The 19,511-nt window shown below is 37.3% G+C and overlaps 1 protein-coding gene across 4 annotated transcripts in view; it reads right to left on the bottom strand.

Moving 5' to 3' along the window:
- INVS (inversin) overlaps window positions 1-19,511 on the bottom strand; it is a 167,720-nt gene that overhangs the window by 38,882 nt on the left and 109,327 nt on the right. For all 4 annotated transcript variants that reach the window (XM_003785169.3, XM_023510471.1, XM_023510472.1 and 1 more), the window contains exons 6-10: window positions 16,814-16,994; window positions 13,805-13,914; window positions 10,445-10,616; window positions 6,128-6,283; window positions 4,862-5,091 (exon numbers count right to left, since the gene is read on the bottom strand). In XM_003785169.3, the coding sequence (XP_003785217.1) occupies window positions 4,862-5,091; window positions 6,128-6,283; window positions 10,445-10,616; window positions 13,805-13,914; window positions 16,814-16,994 (849 nt within the window). The remainder of the gene's footprint in view (window positions 1-4,861; window positions 5,092-6,127; window positions 6,284-10,444; window positions 10,617-13,804; window positions 13,915-16,813; window positions 16,995-19,511) is intronic.

Genomic DNA, 19,511 nt, shown 5'->3' with positions numbered 1-19,511 from the left:
AAAAAAAAAAAAAAAAAAATATCATATTCAATGGCAAAACATTGAAAGCTTGCTCTCTTAGAAGCCAGAATTAAAGATGCCAATGATCACCAACTGTAGTCGCACTGTATTAGAGGTCCTAGCTAGTTCAATGAGGGAAGACAAAAAAATGAAAAGCATTAGGACAAAAAAAAAATGTTTTTATCAAAAAAAAAGGTTATTATCCACAGACAGCCTGATTGTGTAGATAATCCAAAACAATACACATCAAAACAAACAGAACTAGAAAGCAGCCTTATATACACTACTTATGATTAATCTACATCAACGTTTTTCAACTGTTTGTATCTCACAGCACACTGAAATTATGTTGGTCAAACTGCACTTTGATCACACTTAAATAATGTTGATCAAAAAAGAGTAAAAAAAGAATACACCTTTATTTGTTTATTAACACAAACAAAATGCACCATCAGGACAAAAAATAAAACCATTTATTATAATTTGTAATGAACAGGTAACAATTAAAATTCTTAAAAACACTATTTTTATTTATAATTTCACACTTAATGAGATAACGGAGCTCAACCTTTTTTAGAACAGCGGTTCTTAATGTGTGGGTCGTGACCCACAGGAACTATATGAAAAGGCCGTGGCATTAGGAAAGTTGAGAATCACTGTTTTAGAATATCTCCTTTGCAAGGTTGAATTTTGGATAGGCATTCTCTTAAATCTTCTTCCAAGGATTCTGGCTGGGATCGATTTTTGTTTTTAATAGTCTTCATTGCAGAAAAGCTTCTTTCACATAAATAAGATGTGGAGAACAGAAGTATTTCTATTGCTTTTTTTGTAATATGTGGAAATTCACCCTTGAGAGATAACCAAAAGGTTGTAATATCTGTTGTTGAATATTTTAATTGCCATCCTCTGTTATTTCTTATTTCTGTTAACTCTTTCTCTTCTGTAACATTTAAATTTGCTGACATCTCTGCACTTAAAGGGATTTCTCATCAAATTCAGAGACAATATGTCAAGTGTAGGTACAGGAATATATTTTTCAAAATTTATGTATAATAAATCTAAAGTTTCTAAAATTTGTTCAATAAGATTTTTATTAGTTTCACTAGTTCAAACATTTCTACTGCATGTTCTCTTTTCATCCTTTCCTTCCAGGTGGTAATTTTTCTCTGAAAGCATTACTTTTGTCTGTAGACGTGAGAATATTTTCATGATTTCCCTGAGTACTCTTTTTTATTTTTACTTGTATTTATTTATTTATTTTTTGAGACAGAGTCTCAAGCTGTCCCCCTGGGTAGAGTGCCTTGGCATCACAGCTCACAGCAACCTCCAACTCCTGGGCTTAAGTGATTCTTCTGCCTCTGCCTCCCAAGTAGTTGGGACTACAGGTGCCCGCCACAACACCTGGCTATTTTTGTTTGCAGCCGTCATTGTTGTTTGGTGGGCCCAGGCTGGATTTGAACCTGCCAGCTCAGGTGTATGTGGCTGGCGCCTTAGCTGCTTGAGCCACAGGAGCCGAGCCTTCCCTGCGTACTCTTTACAAGAGTACTCAAATGCTGAAATAAATCTGCGAGGAATGCAAGTTTATTACACCAAACCTTGTTATAAACTAAATCGCCAAATTTAGAATGTTGCACTTTTTAAAAGATTGATAACTTCTTTTAATTCATAAAATCTTGACAGAATTCTTCCTGGAAATAACCATTTCACTCCCGTATGCAGGAAGCTGCCTATGAGAAGCATCCACTGAGGAACGTAATTCTGCGAATAATCTGATTATAGTGGCCTGCTTTTTCTGCAATTAATAATTTTAATAGTGTTGTGTAGGAACTTTTATAATTCAGACACTAATGATTTTGATGCTAGCACTTCTCTGTGTAGAAAAGTGTGTAAAAATAATTTTTGCATTCTTTTTTTTGCATAAGTGTAACAAATCCTTTTACACCTCTGGACATAGGCGGGGCTCCATCGGTACAAATACTTATGCAGGAGTCCCAAGACAAGTTATTAGAACTAAAGTAATTATTGAACAAATACAAAATATCTTGGCCATTTGTTGTTGTTTGGAGTGGTTGAAATGAAAACTGTTCTATGATTTCTTCTTTATATACAAATCTAATGAATGCTTAAAAAGTCGGGGCTTACTAATGATATTAGTAGATTCATCCAACTGAATTGCAAATATGTTTACTCCTTTGAGGTGAGATATATTACTTAAAATTCTATATTTTCAGATAAATCCTTAACATGTCAAGAAACTGTATTATCTGAAAGAATTTTTAAAATGTCATTTTCGTATTCTTCTCCAAACATTGCTTTACAATTGCACAGCAAGCTGATAAAATAACATTCTGCAATTGTATGAGATTTCATTTTCCTAGCTATGATTTCTGCAACTGTGTAACTCACTTCTTGTGCTTTATCTGATATTGGTGCATATTTGGTCCATAGTTTTTCAGTCTTATTGAGTGCAAATCATTTGAAATATTCCACTGGCTTTTCAGACAAGTGGGAATGTCTGGATTGTAAATACCTCTTTAATTAGAAATTGAAGCTAGGAACCATAGCTTCAATTGCTAATGTTTTGCCACAAATTTGCATGTAGGATGTGGTAGACTTCCTTTACTATGCATGAAACTGAATGCTAAATAATTCTCATTATATTGACAACTAATTGTTTTTTGTTTTTAACTTTTATTTTTATTTTATTTATTTATTTATTTATTTATTTATTTTTGAGATAGAGTCTCACTATGTCACCCTGGGTAGAGTGCTGTGGCATCACAGCTCATAGCAACCTCAAACTATTAGGCTTAAGCAATTCTCTTGCCTCACCCTCCCAAGTAGCTGGGACTACAGGTGCCTACCACAACGCTTGGTCATTTTTTTGTTGGAGTTGCCATAGTTGTTTGGCAGGCCCAGGCTGGATTCGAACTCGCCAGTTCTGGTGTATGTGGTTGGTGCCCTAGCTGTTGAGCTACAGGCACCCAGCCCATAACTAATTGTTTTTAATTTAGTTGCCAAGTTACTTGATGAAGCAGTATTCAACACAATATTGTTGTCTTTTAATTTTTTTCTTTACTAAAAACTTGTCCATTTTAATTGAATGCTATATAATAAAAATAAAAAATGCCAAATCAAAAATAATAAAAATAAGTAACAAACTCATATTTTGAAAAAAATTACAGGTATTAATTAAACACACCAAGAAAATTTTCAAAAGTAGGCTCTGCAAGGTAGCTATGTCCAAATACTTCTCTATTTCAAATCTAGACAGATCTCCATGAGACATTCAGTACAAGCTACACTTGCTTATTAGGTGCAACAAGGGATTGCTGAGCCATAAGTCTTCATTCACTTGGATGATTTCAACATATACTGATGTTCATGGGCAAACGCTTGTCAAGTTGCACTGTCTATGGACACATTGCAAAACTTTGTTTTTCAAGGCTATACCCCACCCACTTTAGAAATAAGCTGGTATTTATTATAACAATAAAATGTTTATTTATTATAACAATAGTATACTTGTATGATCCATTTAAAGAGGTTTTAATTTTGATATGTACACTTACTGTGCTTTGAACTTCTTTCAAAAATAATTTCATTAATGATCTTATTTATTTTTCATTGCGTTACTTTTATACATGATAACAATCTTGATAACAATTTGTTGAATGAATTAATAGGGAATGCATTTTCTGACTTGGGAAAAAAAATCATATTTAAGAGTTAAAATAATTAGCTGGAGAGATACAGATTAACCTATCCCATTAATCAGTTTGGTAGTACATATCGGAGCCTAGTCACACTCATATATCCTTCTTTGCTTTGATTCAATAATCTCACTTGACAGAATTATCTTAAGAGAATAATCTAAATGAAAAAAGTTAAATCCACAAAGATAATTATTGCAACATTACCTATAATAACAAAGAAGCAATGCTCTAGTTTCTCTGCAGAATGAACAAATCTTAATAATGAAAAAGCATCCAGCAATAGGTTGCTTACTTTATTTAAAAAAAAATTTTTTTTTTTTTTGAGACAGAGCCTCAAGCTGTCCCCCTGGGTAGAGTGCTGTGGCATCAAAGCTCACAGCAACCTCCAACTCCTGGGCTCAAGCGAGTCTCCTGCCTCCACTTCCCAAGTAGCTGGAACCACAGGCGCCAACCACAATGCCTGGCTATTTGTTTTGGTTGCAGCCATCATTGTTGTTTGGTGGCCAGGGCTGGATTCGAACCTGCCACCTTAGGTGTATGTGGCTGGCACCTTAGCCACTTGAGCCACAGGCGCTGAGCATTATTTTAAAATTTTGATCAAAAACATAGCTTGGGTCCTGCCTCCCCTAACCCTAGTCATGATCACCTTGGGTAACTACTTAAACTATATGACCTTTAATTTCCTTATCTATACAATGAGAATAATAATGGTACTACTTTATAGGTTGCTGTGAGGATTGAATGAGCTATTACACATAAAGCTCTTAGGACTTTGGATTATTAAGCATTCATAAGTATTAAAAAGATTAAAGATCAAATGAGAAAATATTGGTGATAATTTTAAGTAAATAAAATGTTTGAATATCATATTATAGTATATACATATATATATACATGTATACATATGTAGTTTTTTTTATAAAAGCCACAAAATTATTCCTTGTCTACTTGACTATGTTAAATTATATATCAATACAGATGAGAATAGAAGAGAACATGGACAAATAAATTTCATAATTAACAGATGGACTTGTGGGGTGATCTCTTCGTTTTGGTAAACTGTTGTTTTACTCAAGTTTATAGCACAGAAGAAATCCTCTAAACACTTTTAAGCAAACTTAATAGAGAAGACCCTGAGTTCCCACCTCCTTGTCTTGAATGTTAGGATCCGCGTTGTTCTCCATGAGCACGGCCATGCAGTTGATGTATCCTCCATACGCAGCACATTGCAAAGGGGTTCTTCCCGCGTAATCTTGCACGTTCGGGTTGATCTTATTTTCTATCAATATCTGACAAACATCAGCATTTCCTCCCAGTGCTGCCCAATGCAGAAGAGAATGTCCATCTTGGTCAACTAGATCTACCCTTGCCCCACCTGGAAAAGCAAAAATATAATGAAAATGTCTAATATCAATAGCATTTATGAAAAAGGATAAATGTTTAAAAAATAGCCCCTTAAATGCTTTACTCTGATTGAAATGCTTCCACATACACTGCCTACTTCCGATTTTTACAGTAAGCCTGTAGATTGGTCAGGGTAGGAATCATTCCCCTTTTATTACCCTCACAGGTATATGGCACACCGCCTAGGTGTGCCATACACCTACAAATTGAACTTTAACCTTCCAAATGCACATTACAGAATCTAAGTGTACCCCCACATTAATCTGAAATTTAAAACATAAAGAAAATAAAAAGTGCTCAAGGGCAGTGAAACTACTCTATACTATAATGGTGGGTCATTGTACATGTACCAGAGAATGTGCAACACCAAGAGCAAAGTCCCCAAGGATAGTCAAGGTGACCAGGCTGGAAAACATATCCAGATCCCATGTCTAAAAACTAGCCAGATATGTGGTGTATGCCAGAGGCTGAGATGGGAGGACTGCTTGAGCCCAGGAGTCTGAGGGTGTAGTGAGCTATGATGATGCCACTGCAGTCTAGCCTAGGTGATAGGGCAAAGCCCTGTCTCTGAAGAAAAATAAAGGACCCTAGTATAAACTATGGATTTGGGGTGATAAGGACTAGTGCATGTAAGTTCGTCCATTATAACAAATGTACCAGTCCCACGGGGACGCTCACAGTAAGGAAGGCTGTGCCTATACGCAGGGGTAGTGGGTGTTGGGAACTGTCTGTTCCATCTGCTCAGTATTGCTGTGAAACCTAAAACTGCTCTAAAACTAAGATCTATTCAAAAATTTAAAGAACAGTGAAACTGAGGATCAAGCAGGTGAAGTGACTGTTCTAAAACCAACTCCCAGCAAGTGGAGCTAGGAGTAGATCTCAAGGTTCCTAATGCCTTTTATCCTTCTATCTGTGCAGCTTTTTGCCAATAAAGTTTTATTTCAAACACAGCACGCAAGAATTCCTACCTTTTAAGAGTACTTATCAGAGTACTCCCAGTTACTAACCTTTAATGAGTGTCTGAATCACATCTTTGTGTCCCATCTCACAGGCTCGGAAAAGTGGAGTATGTTTCATGACATCAGTAGCGTCTACTTGGGCCTTATTTTCCAACAGTAACTTCACTGTGCTCACGTGGCCAGAAAGGGCAGCAGCATGTAAGGCTAAAAAGGAAGCAAAAGGAAGTGATGAAACTCCTTAACAACTTCCCTGTTGTATGATTCTAACTACGTATCTTTTCCTCTCTCGATTTCCTCATTATTTGGGCTAAATGCATCCTCAATCTTAAGGAGTCTCTCATTTACTTTTCACTTTGATAGGTTTCTACCTTCCTTCCTACTCACATGACATTCTTGCTGTTTTCCTTCTTTCCATCCTGTTGGTGTCAGTTATTGTTTAATATCTTTTTTGATAAAGAGAATGATTTCAACAGTGCTGGCCTTTCTGCCTAGCAACTCACTCAATAAGCACATGCTGCCACAGGGCGTGTAACTGGAGATGCCAGTGCACTGTTCTTCCCCTTGGTTACACTTCGTACCCCCTCAGCTGGGACATGTACTCCTGTGGTACTGAAAGCACACACATCTTACTACCTTGAGTGCATTTTCATCCAAATACAAGCAAGCTACTTCCTCAGGGCTCAATTTAAGAAGCAGCAGAACAAACAAACAACCCCCCCCAAACAAACAAACAAACACACAAAAAATCAAAATTAAATAAAAAACACAGCAATTCATCTCAACATTGGAGAAAAACAGAGAGACAAAATATGGCCTCCTCTCTGGTGCCTTCCCAAAGGTTTCAAACTGTAATTGTGACCACAAGTGTTCTGTGTTATGCTGACTTCTGCCCATGTTACTCCGCGGTAGTGTGTGACTTTTGCCATCACCCTTTAGGTTTGAAGGAATCATGATAACACATTCAAGGCCTGGGCCAGTTCTAGGTACTATGGCTCCATAAAGCCTGCAACAGTGTATTTTTCATAAAGAGTGATCCATAGAGCAAAGCTGTGTACCTATAAAAAGGCAAAATTTGGAGCTGGGTAATAGTACGATGCTGGGAGTTTATCAGGGAACAAAATAGATAAAGTTACATATAGTATGGTAGTAAGCAAAACAAAATAAACCAAAACAAACCCCCAATAAATAAAATATTGGATAGTGACAGATAGTATATCTAAAATAATACAAGATATTTTGATATGGAGAGTGGCTGGGAGATTACCTTTGACTGGTGATTAGGGAAAGCCTTCAGGGGAGCTGACATTTAAATTGCAATGGTTCTCACCTATAATCCTAGCATTTTGGGAGGCCAAGGTGGGAGGACTGCTTAAGGCCAGGAGTTCAAGACCAGCTTGGGTAACTTAGCAAGACCCCCATCTCTAAAAAAATAGAAAAAGTAGCCAGGCATGGTAACACACACCTATAATCCCAGCTACTTGGGAGGCTGAGGCAAGGGGATTGCTTGAGCCCAGGAACTGGAGGCTGCAATGAGCTACAATGATGCCATTGCGCTCTAGCTTGGGTAACACAATAAGACCCTGCCTCAAATAAATAAATAGATAGATATGGCTTGGTACCTGTAGCACAGTGGTTACAGTGTCAGCCACACACACCCAGGCTGGCAGGTTCAAACCTGGCCAGGGCCAGTTAAACAACAATGACAACAGTAACAACAAGAAAAAATAGCTGTATATTGTAGTGGGTGCCTGTACTCCTTGCTACTTGGGAGGCTGAAGCAAGAGAATCACTTAAGACCAAGAGTTTGAGGTTGCTGTGAGCTATGACACCACAGTACTCTACTGAGGGTGACACAGTGAGACTCTGTCTCAAAAAAAAAAAAAGATAGATAAATAAATAAATAAAACCTTAATCGTTAAAAAAAATGAGAGTGTATTCTGCACAAAGGGGACAGGATGGGACAGGATTGACTTTGTATGTTGAAGGAAGGCCATGATAGCTGGTGCCTAGTAAGTGAGAGTGAGATAAGCCAGAAAGGTAACAATGGACAGATCACAAATGGCCACACAGGTCACAGTGATGGACGATACTGCCGCCCAGGCTGGGGTAAGGTGGTATGATCACAGTTCACTGTAGCCTCAAACTCCCGAGTTCAAGCCATCTTCCTACTGAGTAGTTGGGGTTATAGGTATGCACCACCATTATGCCCACCTAAGTATTTTAATTTTTAATTTTGTAGAGATGGGGTCTTGTCATTACCCAGGCTGGTCTTGAATTTCTGGGGTCAAGAGATCCTCACATCTCAGCTCACAAAGTGCTGAGATTATAGGTGTGAGCCACCATGGGCTGGCTGAAAGGCTTTAAATAGGGGAGTGATAGTGTCTGATTTATGCTTTAAACAGATTGCTCTAGCTGTTCAGAGGAGAATGCACAGCAGTAGAATAGACCATAAGCAGGGAGACCGGCTAACACTATCGCAGTAAGACTAAGTGAAAAATGTCGGTGGCTTGAACCACTAGGGTGGCAGGAGGAGAGATGGAGAGAAACAGAAAGACTTAGAGTATGTTTTGGAGGTGGAGTCAACAGGACTTGTGGACAGGAGTTGAAATTGGATCTCTACTTGGTCTGGGAATCCACACTTAAACAAACATCCCTAGTAATTCTTAGGCATTCGTGAGTTTGAGAACCATTAACCTAAAGGACTGAACACTGGTTTGACCCAGAGAAGGCTCAGAGGGGCAGGAGCAACGTTAAGTATCTGCAGTGCTAGCATGTGGAAGAGAGCACAGAGTGAAACGCTCAGTTTGATAAATTTTAGGTCAGTATGAGGAAGAACATTCTAATAGAGAGTCAGGTAAGATGGAAGTAGTGGATTTGCTAAATTAGCACTTCTCAACCAAAGGCTTATGGACCATTGGTGAGAATGTTATAAGGCAGATGAAAGTATGGTAAAGTATCTGTGAGAATTCAGTGACTTTTACATTTTAAAAGCATAAGAACCATTTTCCAAGCCAAATGAAATTTTATAAACACTCAACATATAAAACAAGTGAAAGTTAAGTGGCTCTGACTAAATTAGAGGCGAAGGGTCACCTACTGTCTATTCTCAGCAGTACTTCAGGGACGTCTATAGAAATGTGTTGTTCTGGGGAACACAGTTTAGAAAACCCTGGGCTATGTTTAATTTTAAGGTAACTACTAATTTTGAAATGCTGTAATTCTGCAAGGTGGTATCAGGTACAAAATAGAAACTCTATAGATAAATAATATCAATGTCAAATTTAAAAAAGCAGACAAAATTTCAACTAAGTAGATGATAGGATTAATGATCATATTACGGTTAAAGACTTTACCATAAAATCAAATTGCTTAAAAACTCTTTATTTAAAAAAAAATTTGAAGAATGTGGTGGTCTCAGTATAGGGAGGAGGATTAGCCAAGACCCTTCGCTTTCTCCCCAGTATGTTTCTACAAATGAAACACCACGGTGTTGAGAAGCTCCTCGCTGAGTTTTTATTTTGTTCAGTGTCATTGTGCTGGTGTGTGATTTTTCTTCTCCTTCAAACATAATAGTCCTTAAGGGAGAGATGTCCTAGTGGATATTGAAGGCTAAAACAACTCTTTTTTTGGGGGGGCTGGGGCTGGGTTTGAACGGCCACCTCCGGCATATGGGGCTGATGCCCTACCCTTTTGAGCCACAGGTGCCACCCTAAAACAACTCTTATTAGCCAACACGTGGGTAAAGGCCTCTCTTATCAGAGAAAGAGATTAAAAGCAATGTCTAGTAAGAGGTTGATGCAAGGCTGACTTGAAGGTTTGAAGCTTCTGGAGTCATGGGAAACAGAAAGACTTAAAACTGGTTAGTCTGGTTAACCAGATTAAAAACTGGTTAAGTCAGGATGCAGAAATGCTATAGAAACCCAAGAAAAAAGCATAATAAAAGAGACTGGTGACAACCCACTTAGACATGTGCATTCCTTAAAATATAATTCTAAATTTTTGAAAACATAATTAATAACTACTAAATATATATTGTTTTAAGTGCAGTTAAACAAACATTAGTATTACACAAACATAAATGATCAGAAGAGTTATCATAATCAGTTCTTAGGAGCAAACAGGGTTTTAAACCAAATGCCACAATTTACTTGGTAGAAACATATGCTAATTTTAGCCATAATACTTGAAAGAGATGAACCCTTTGCAGTGATATCTTGTAAACCCAAACTTAAAAACTGAATATCAGGGTCAAACAATATTAGATTAGGAACAATGATCTCAAGTAATTATTTTACAAGCTTTATAGCACTATCTATATCTTGGAACTTGAGTGAAAGCAAAACTTATCTGACTACCAGTTCTCACCTGTACCTCCATATTTGTCTGCCATGTTAATATCAATGTCAGATTTTAAACTCAGCATAGTCCGAAGGACATCATCACTGCCTTTCCCAGCTGCCCACATAAAGGATGTTCTTCCTTCAAGGTCTGGATCATCTTTCACTGAAGGATGTTTTAAAAATACTTTAACTGTTTCCTGTAAGAAAACTTGATTTAAAAAATTGAGATAAAAGAGTAACATTTTCTGTGATAACAAAGACAGAGTCTTGCTCTGTTGCCCCAGGCTAGAGTGCTATGGACTCAGCGTAGCTCACAGCAACCTCAAACTTCTGAGCTCAAGCAATCCTCCTGTCTCAGACTCCTGAGTAGCTAGGACTACAGGAGCACACCATCATGCCTAGGTAGTTTTTCTATTTTTATTAGAAATGGGGTCTTGCTCTTGCTTAGGCTGGTCTTGAACTTCTGAGTTCAAGAGATCCTCCTGCGTTGGCCTTCTAGAATGCTAGGATTACAGATGTGAGCCACCATGTGCTGCCACTCTTTCATTTGACATCCACTAAAAAGCAAAGTATTTTCTCCCTGCTTCTGAGTCAAATAAAATTATTTGTTATAAATGACAAAAACTATAATTTCCATAGAAAATAACAATCCTCTGCCCTTATACAGGGTTGACATAAAGTTCGCATGCAATTTAAAGTTACAACTATTTTAGTTTCCATAACACTTCAAAAATGTAACCTAACTCCCCCATTAAACATCTTTAAAATTGAAAATGATTATCTTTAATTAAGCTTGAAAACTCTGCAGGTCACTGTTAGGGAGATGAAGACTCAAAAGTATTCAGTGTTTTACTTATTTATTAATGACCAAAATTAAAGTATACTTTTTCTTAGGCATTTTACATGCATAGACTCATATATTATGGCATGTCTCCAGAGATTTTTTTTTTTTGAGACAGAGTCTCAGTATGTTGCCCTTGGTAGAGTCCTGTGGCATCACAGCAACCTCAAACTCTTGGACTCAGGGGATTCTCTTGCCTCAGCCTCCTGAGTAGCTGGGACTATAGATGCCTGCCACAATGCCTGTCTAATTTTTTTTGTTGCAGCTGTCATTGTTGTTTAGCTGGCCAGGGATGGGTTTGAACCCGCCAGCCTTGGTGAGTGTGGCTGGAGCCCTAACCACTCTGTAATACGTACCAACAGAGAACGTTTTTAAAAATGGTTAATGCATGTATTGCATATTGATTGGTGGTAACTAAGAAATGTAGTGTTTAAATAGTTTAAACAAATATTTGTTCAGCGATTCCTACATTCAAGCTCCTACTTTTATGGAATCATATGCAATTTAGGACCCTTTACAATTTTATTTGGGGTTAATATTTTAGCACTTTAAACTGCCTCTTTTATCAGATCTCAGATTCATACAAACTTTTAGGAAGATAACAGAAACTTTTTGCTTGAATAGAGGTACAAGAGTTTCTAGTATGTTGACTCTCAGCATTTTACAACAGAAGAATTCAGTCTCTCATTTTACAGATGACGAAATTTAGGTTCAATATTGGTGGCAAATAAGGGAATAGAACTCAGGGTTAAATAACAGAACCCTTTCCAAATAGTCTTAAGACTATTTGTTTGGTTACTGAGGTATATAGCTTAGTGTTCCTAAGGTCTCATGCATATGCTCCTTTGGTATATTTGAATAAAGAAGTAAATTTTAAAAGTTTATGTGGTTTTTTTTTGTTTTTTTCCAACTAATTTATAAACATTTCTTTGTTGAGTATGTTTCTTCTTAATGATGAATGTTTACAGGATTTATTTTGTGTATGTGTATGCTTCAAAAAGAGAGTTATAACCTCTTGTTAGAAAATTTTCATAATTATTAAAATCAACTCTAGAATTGGCTTATTATCCAAAGAAAATATTCATTTGAATAAACATCCATAACATTGTACCATTCTTTCTTACGTCCCTTAGCATAATTACTTTATTATTGGTATCTGTATACATATTAAATTTGGAGTCTAGGACTTGGTTTAAGGTCATGGACAAGTCATTTAATCTTTTGGAACACTAGTTATTTTTTTAATTCTATAAACATGGAATAACATGACTTATAGTTTTGTGTTGTTTTATGGATTGGGGTCTGATTTTCATAGATTGACTAGACTAGGCCAATTGAATTTCTTATCTTTTTGTGATAAGAAAAAGATTTTCCCCAAAATACTACTTGGTATTTTTCTGAAACGTTGGGAGACAATAGAAGATAATGGTTTGCCAAGCTGCTAGGTGATAAATTGAATACATTTTTAGGAATGCCAAGAAGGACAGATGATAGCTATACTTGTTCTGAATACCAGAGAATGAGAGTGTGAAAATAAGATATTTTAGCAATCTGAGTATTCAATAGAGCATTTGGAGAGGTCAGGGAGATGAAATTATACTGTGCTGATGATATTATTATAATTTAATGAAACCCAGGGTTTCACTCCGCACACCCACAGAGATGGCAGCAGAATCTGCTCTAATGTGTGCCTCGCTGGATGGATCTCTGGATCTCGGTGGCCCTTCACACTCAGGAAGCTGAAGTGGCCTAGACATTACCACGCTGCTGAGCGGACTGAGGACATGACTGATGAGAAAGTGCTTTGTGAACTATAAAGGGCTGTAAAGAAAGAACTATTATTATTCAGTATTTTTGGAAATAATAATTCATTTTTGCATTCTCACATGTATAACACACATAATTATTGGCACCAGTAATAAAAAGAACACATTCTGTTTCTCCTTGTTCTATGCCAAGGTGTATGGTAGGCACTTGTCAAATTTTTTCTTTTATCTTTACAATAATCCTAAAAGAAAAGGTATAATTATCCTCATTTTACGTATGAAGAAACTAAGACTCAGGATACGTAACTTGTGTAAGGTCATACAGCTTAGCAAAGTGTATAGACAGGATTCTAGCCAAGCTTTTTGCTGAACACTAAGATGTCCTTTGTGCTATAAAAGTAACAAAAAGATGAAGTACTGTTACAACAAAATAAAAAGTTACCCTGACATCAGATTACATGTGACTAACAACTTTACAAAAACTCAGACTTCACTTACATCACAGAGCTAACAGCACGAACAACTGATAAACCATAACTGCTCCACAAATACAAGCAAAGGAGTGTATGTGAAGCTGGCGAAATCTGAATAAGTGAGCGGGTTGTACCAATGTCAATTTTCTTTTTTTGATATCGCACCAGATGTTACCATTCAGGTAAACTAGATGACGGGTATATGGGATCTTACTATATTATTTCTTACAACTTTATATTAATCCATAATTATATCAAAATAAAACGAAAAACAAGAAAAAGGGGAACTGGCTTATTTTACTTACAGCGAAGTTACTCTGAGCTGCATAGTGCAAGGGTGTTGCCCCTTGGCTGTCAGACGGGATAGTTCCAGACTTATTTCTTTCTAAAAGGAGATGGACAATCTGTGCATGGCCTGAAAAAGACACATACACAAAGGTAATTATCATATAAAATTAAGCTCATTAATTTATAATCTACTGTGATAAAAGTGCAAAAATCACTAGCATTATGCAGCATTCAAAATGGTTTCTGAACCACAACCCTCACTCAACACAGCCTCTTCTAGCTTTTTACTGACACAATGGTAAAGGGTAGAACAAAGGTGAAAACTTAAAACACTAAGTGTTTTAATCAGAAAGGAAATGACATTAATTATAATTGTCAGATGGAGAAAAAACTATCAATATGTTGGGTATCCCCTCATCGCATTTCCTGGCTTTGCTTAACAAGACCGCCTGTGACCAAGGAGGGAAGGTGCTCCAGAGCCCGGCCCTCTGTGCAGACACTGTCCCTGGTCTGGTCTCAAGTTTCCATTGCTCAAATGACCAGAACTGCATGGCTGTTCTCTTATACAGTACAATATCTTTTATCCCTGAGGCTTTATCTCCATTCTCTCTAATCTTCCTCTTTTACCATCTAGGGAATGATTTCCAATTCCAGAAAACAAGTGGGCAAGGTAGTGGTGAGGACTTCTCTGCAGTGCATTCTGGAGGACGTGGTCTCCATGGTAAGGAAATGTAGAAAAAAAATCAGAGAATGAGCAAATCTGGTAATGGTCCACGTAGGAAACCTGAAATGCCCTACACTCTACAGCTTCAGTATATTGGAGAATCAGGCAATGGAGAAGAGAAGTCCTATTAGGAGAGCCCAGATGTACGGTATTGAAGCCAGGCTGAGAAAGTAATTTGAGTGGGAGTTGTGCTTATCTCCCCACTTTCTCCATGGTTTAAGATGGAGCTCTATATAACAAATGTAGGATGAAAGACAATCTATGCCATATAGGTAATGTAAACGTATTTCACCTTGTTTGAGGAATAAGGAGAAAAATTCAGTGGAGACTGTACAGAGACATGCTCTAGGACAGGGAAAAAGGAATACCAAAAGGAAGAAAAAGAGCATACCTCTGAAGATATCTAGAGAACAGTCCAGAGGAAAATGCCAGGAAACTGTTTGGCATCCTGAGCTTAGTGCAAAAGGAGAGGCTTCTACGAACCAGAGACAGAATAGCCTAAGAAAAAAAACAGACTGCAATGAAAAGGTAATGGAAGGGAGTAAAAAGGAAATCAGATGAGATAAAAAGAAATAGGAATAAGAGAAGGAAATAAATATGCAATTTAAAAGATAATCTATATAGGAAGTAAAGAGAAACAGAACTTAAAGAACCAAAGTCGATTTGGTGATGCGGAGGCAGCACTGACAAATATGTCCAGAACCCAGAGGAAAAGGAAAAAGGACGAAACTACACACTGCAATGAAATCTAAATAATAATTATGAATCGGACTATAAAACTGAACACAAATAGAAAAATCACTTTCAAAATAGACAAAATTTAAAAACTTAAATCAAGATCATAACTAACTTGGGGGGGAGACACCAGATTATATTAATGAATACTAAACAAGTGATGAGTACAAGGGTGTTAACTCCTTTAACTTAACATAGGTGGGAATAAATAGTTGCTGTTTTGCTCTTGGCAGTGACTGAGGCTTAAAAAATTTTTAATAAATTTAAAAGTAACCAGCTTGTTGTCTGTAGCACAGTGGTTAAGGCCCCAGACACATACACGGAGGCTGACGGGTTTGAATCTGGCCTGGGCCAGCTGAAATTAATGACAACTGCAACAAAAATTAGCTGGGCATTGTGGGGGGCATCTGTAGTCCCAGCTACCTGGGAGGCTGAAGCAAGAGAATTGCTTAAGCCCAAGAGTTTGAGGTTGCTGTGAGCTGTGATGCCACAGCTCTCTAGGGTGACATAGGCCTCAAAAAAAAATTTAAAAGTAACCACCAATAGAACATAAAAACCCTCCTAAAAATAACCCTCCTAATACTATGTAGTTATTACTACAAAACTAAGTAATAACAAACCTATTCCACATGCCAAACAAAGAAAACAGGGAGAAAACCAAAACAATTAAGAAGAAACTTGAAAATACTAATCAAAGAGAACAGAATAGCAAAAACAAACAAACCAAAACCCAAATTAGTTAGCTTATAAAAGTGACTATTAATGGATAAAACTCCTTTGCTAAAGTATAAAGACTACTCAGATTTGCCCCCCACCACAAAATCTGACACACACACATATATCCCATCTAAAATAGTCTGAAATAGTCTAAAATCCTGAAAATGCGTATCAGGAAAATATAAAGAAAAAAATCACTGCATTAGCACAAACATAAAATTAAAGCCCTCTTCCCTCTAAGTAAAGACTTGAATGTGAAAAGAGGATAATGTTTAATTTACATGTCATCAGTCAAAGTGCATTACTTTTATAGCAAATCTTAAAAATTAGAACATGACATTGAGGCTAGGCATGGTGACTCAAGCCTGCAACCCTAACTCCCTGGGAGACTGAGGCGGGAGGACTGCTTAAGCTCAGGAGTTCAAAAGTAGCCCTAACAGGAAAGAGATCCCTGTCTCTACCAAAAATAGAAAAGATTAGCCAGGCATGGTGGTGTGCTCCTATAGTCCCAGCTACCTAGGAGGCTGAGGCAGGAGGATCCATTGAGCCCAGGAGTTTGAGGCTGCAGTGAGCCATGATGCCACCACTGCACTCTACCCAGACAGAATGAGACCCTGTCTCAAAAGAATCAAAACTGTAAAACAAAACATGATGTTGAAATTAAAACTAACACTTAATAGAATAAATTATGTGACTAGAATTTAATTGAATTTATAAAATAATGTATCAATTAGAAATGGAAATAATTAAATAGGAGGTGGGAGCCAACAGGGGAAGAGAAAGCACAGAAACGTCCCCATAGTCACGCAGTTCCTTCTACTGCTGACCCTTTGCGTCACATACAACTCACCGAGTAAAGCGGCCCAGTGAAGAGGGGTTCGAAACAAGTTATCATAAGATGTAATATTGCAGCTTTCATACGAGGTCAAGACGTCAACCACTGTCACATTCCCATCAGCAACTGCAAAGTGGAGAGGGGTCCGCCCCTCGTAGTCTTGCCAGTTCAGTAAAGACTCTGTCGGAGCAGCATCCTATTTTTAAGGAACCAGAGACTTCAGACACACATGGAATCCTCAATCAAGCAGATGTGGCTAAGTATTAACTGAGCAACTTTGTAAACAAAACATCTACATCTCTCACAGCACAGTGATAATTCCAGGGGAAAGTGTGTAGTCTAAATCTTTAAAAATTTCTTTTCATATTTAATTGTAAAAAGTACAGAAAAGAATATAATATCTATCACATGCTATCTAAAGGTAGCAGCATTTTGCCGAAATGTTTCTGTTTCTGTTATGGATTCAGCTGAAGCTGTACATTTTATACTTTTGTACATAGGGATGTACCTATAAACAACACATACAGTTTATATATATGTTTTTAATATTTGCAGAATGGCAACACACATGTATATCCTTGCACAGCTTTTTCTTTCAACACTACACTTTGGGTATCTACGTTGTTACTAGTTTTGTTGTTGAAGTGCATTAATAAATGATAATTTATTTTTTGAATTTCCTGCGGAAAGAGGTTTAGGTTAGTCCCATTTTTTTCATGATTACAAATGATGTTTGAGTTAATATGTTTCCGTACATGCCCCTGGGAGCACACGTGTGAGCGTTTTCGCTAGGCTGGAGACCCAGAATTGGTATAGCTGGGTTGAAGGAGAGCTGCATCTTCGAGGAGGTGCTGTCACACTGCTCTCTAAAGGGTTTTCCAATTAACACACCCATGACAATGTGTGAAAGTTTTTACTTCCCCACATGCTGGCACAAATTAATCACTTGATGTTATCAAGCTTAACACAATTTTTTTTTCCCTTATGGGTGTGAAAGACATTTTACTGCTGTTTTAACTTGTAGTTCTTTTATGAATGGGGTTGATTTTTTTTTTTTTTTTTTGAGACAGAGTCTCAGTATGTTGTCCTCAGTAGAGTGCCATGGCAGCACAGCTCATAGCAACCTCAAACTCTTGGGTTTAAGCGATTCTCTTGCCTCAGCCTCCCAAGTAAGGGGAACATGGCACCTGCTACAATGCCTGGCTATTTTTTTGTTGCAGTTGTCATTATTGTTTTAGCAGGCCCAGGCTGGGTTCAAACCTGCCAGCCTCAGTGTATGTGGCTGGCGCTGTAACCACTGTGGTATGGGTGATGAGGCAGAGATTTTTTTACTCCTATGTTTATTGCCAGTTTAGTTTTATTTCTCTGTAAGTTGACAGTTTACAACATCGGATCTTTGTAGCAGACATTATGATGTACTTTTTAGGTCCACCCTTTAAGACTAAAGGACTTATTTCTTCACTTGTTGGGAGTGCAACCAGCAGACAACCCTCCACTGTCAGCCTTTTGGAATTGTTTCAGCTAAAAAGCTCTCACCCAAGGTCATGTCCCTTCCCAGGTTATGTCACACCAGAGCCAACGCTCTTGCTCAAATTTGAGAACGCTCTCAAGGGCCATAACAGATTTAGGGCTGCCTGTGTAGTCAGTCTATTTTACTTAAAAAGTACAAAAGAATATCACAAATACTCCAAAAAATTAGAATATTACTAGGATGATATTTTAGGCCCTTGAGTATCCCAAAGAATAAGAAATGTTTGCAAGGAAAAAATAAAGCCAAATCTGTGAAGAAATATGATTTTATTAGTTAGAATTGTCTCCCAAGGACTTCAGATATTAAAATTAATATGCAAAGAATATAAAATAACTATATATAAAACATGCAAGAAAATAAAAAATGGAAGAAAAGTTGAGCAAGGAGGAAAAGCTATTAAAATGATTAGGCAGATACGAAAAAGAACCAAATAGAAAGTGAAAAATATAATAACTAGGATTAAAAACTCAACAGATTGGACTCAGCTAAAGAAAGATTCAGTGAACTGGAAGACAGACCTGAATAACTACCCAGAATGTAGCAGAGACAAGGAGATAGGAATATAAGTTTTATATGAAGAAGGAGATAGGAACAGAAGTTTTATATGAAGGTCATATAATGATCAAATGGAGGATAAAATGAAAAAGTCAAAATATATGTAATTGGGACCCTAAAGGCAAGATTCGAGAGAATGAGAACAAGGCAAAATTTAAAGATAGTAGCTACACATTTTCCAGAACTGAGATATGATAATTAGAATGTATACCAGACAAGATGTTTTTTAAAGGCCATATCTAGACGCACTGTAGTAAAACTGCAGAATATCGAACAAAGAGAAAAAATGTAAAAATAGCCTGAGAGAAAAAGTAGATCATCTATAAGAGAATGACACTTAGACCAGTGACAGACTCCTCAAAAGCAATAGTAAAAGGTGGAAAGTAGAAAAATAATATCCTGAAAGAGCTGAGAAAAACAGGCAGCTAGGATCGTAGATACAGAGAAACTATCTTTTCAAGAGCAAGGTTGAAAGGCAGACATTATTAACACTTAAAAACAAAGAGTTAGCTCGGTGCCTGTGGCTCAAGTGGCTAAGGCGCCAGCCACATACACCTAAGGTGGCGGGTTCGAATCCAGCCTGGACCGCCAAACAACAATGACGGCTGCAACCAAAAAAAAAAAAAA

This window comes from Otolemur garnettii, unplaced genomic scaffold, assembly GCF_000181295.1.
Source record: "Otolemur garnettii isolate 467f Iridium unplaced genomic scaffold, OtoGar3 scaffold00014, whole genome shotgun sequence".
NCBI lineage: Eukaryota > Metazoa > Chordata > Mammalia > Primates > Galagidae > Otolemur > Otolemur garnettii.
The sequence above is the reverse complement of the archived record's forward strand: the minus strand, read 5'-3'. Positions and strand labels throughout refer to the sequence as shown.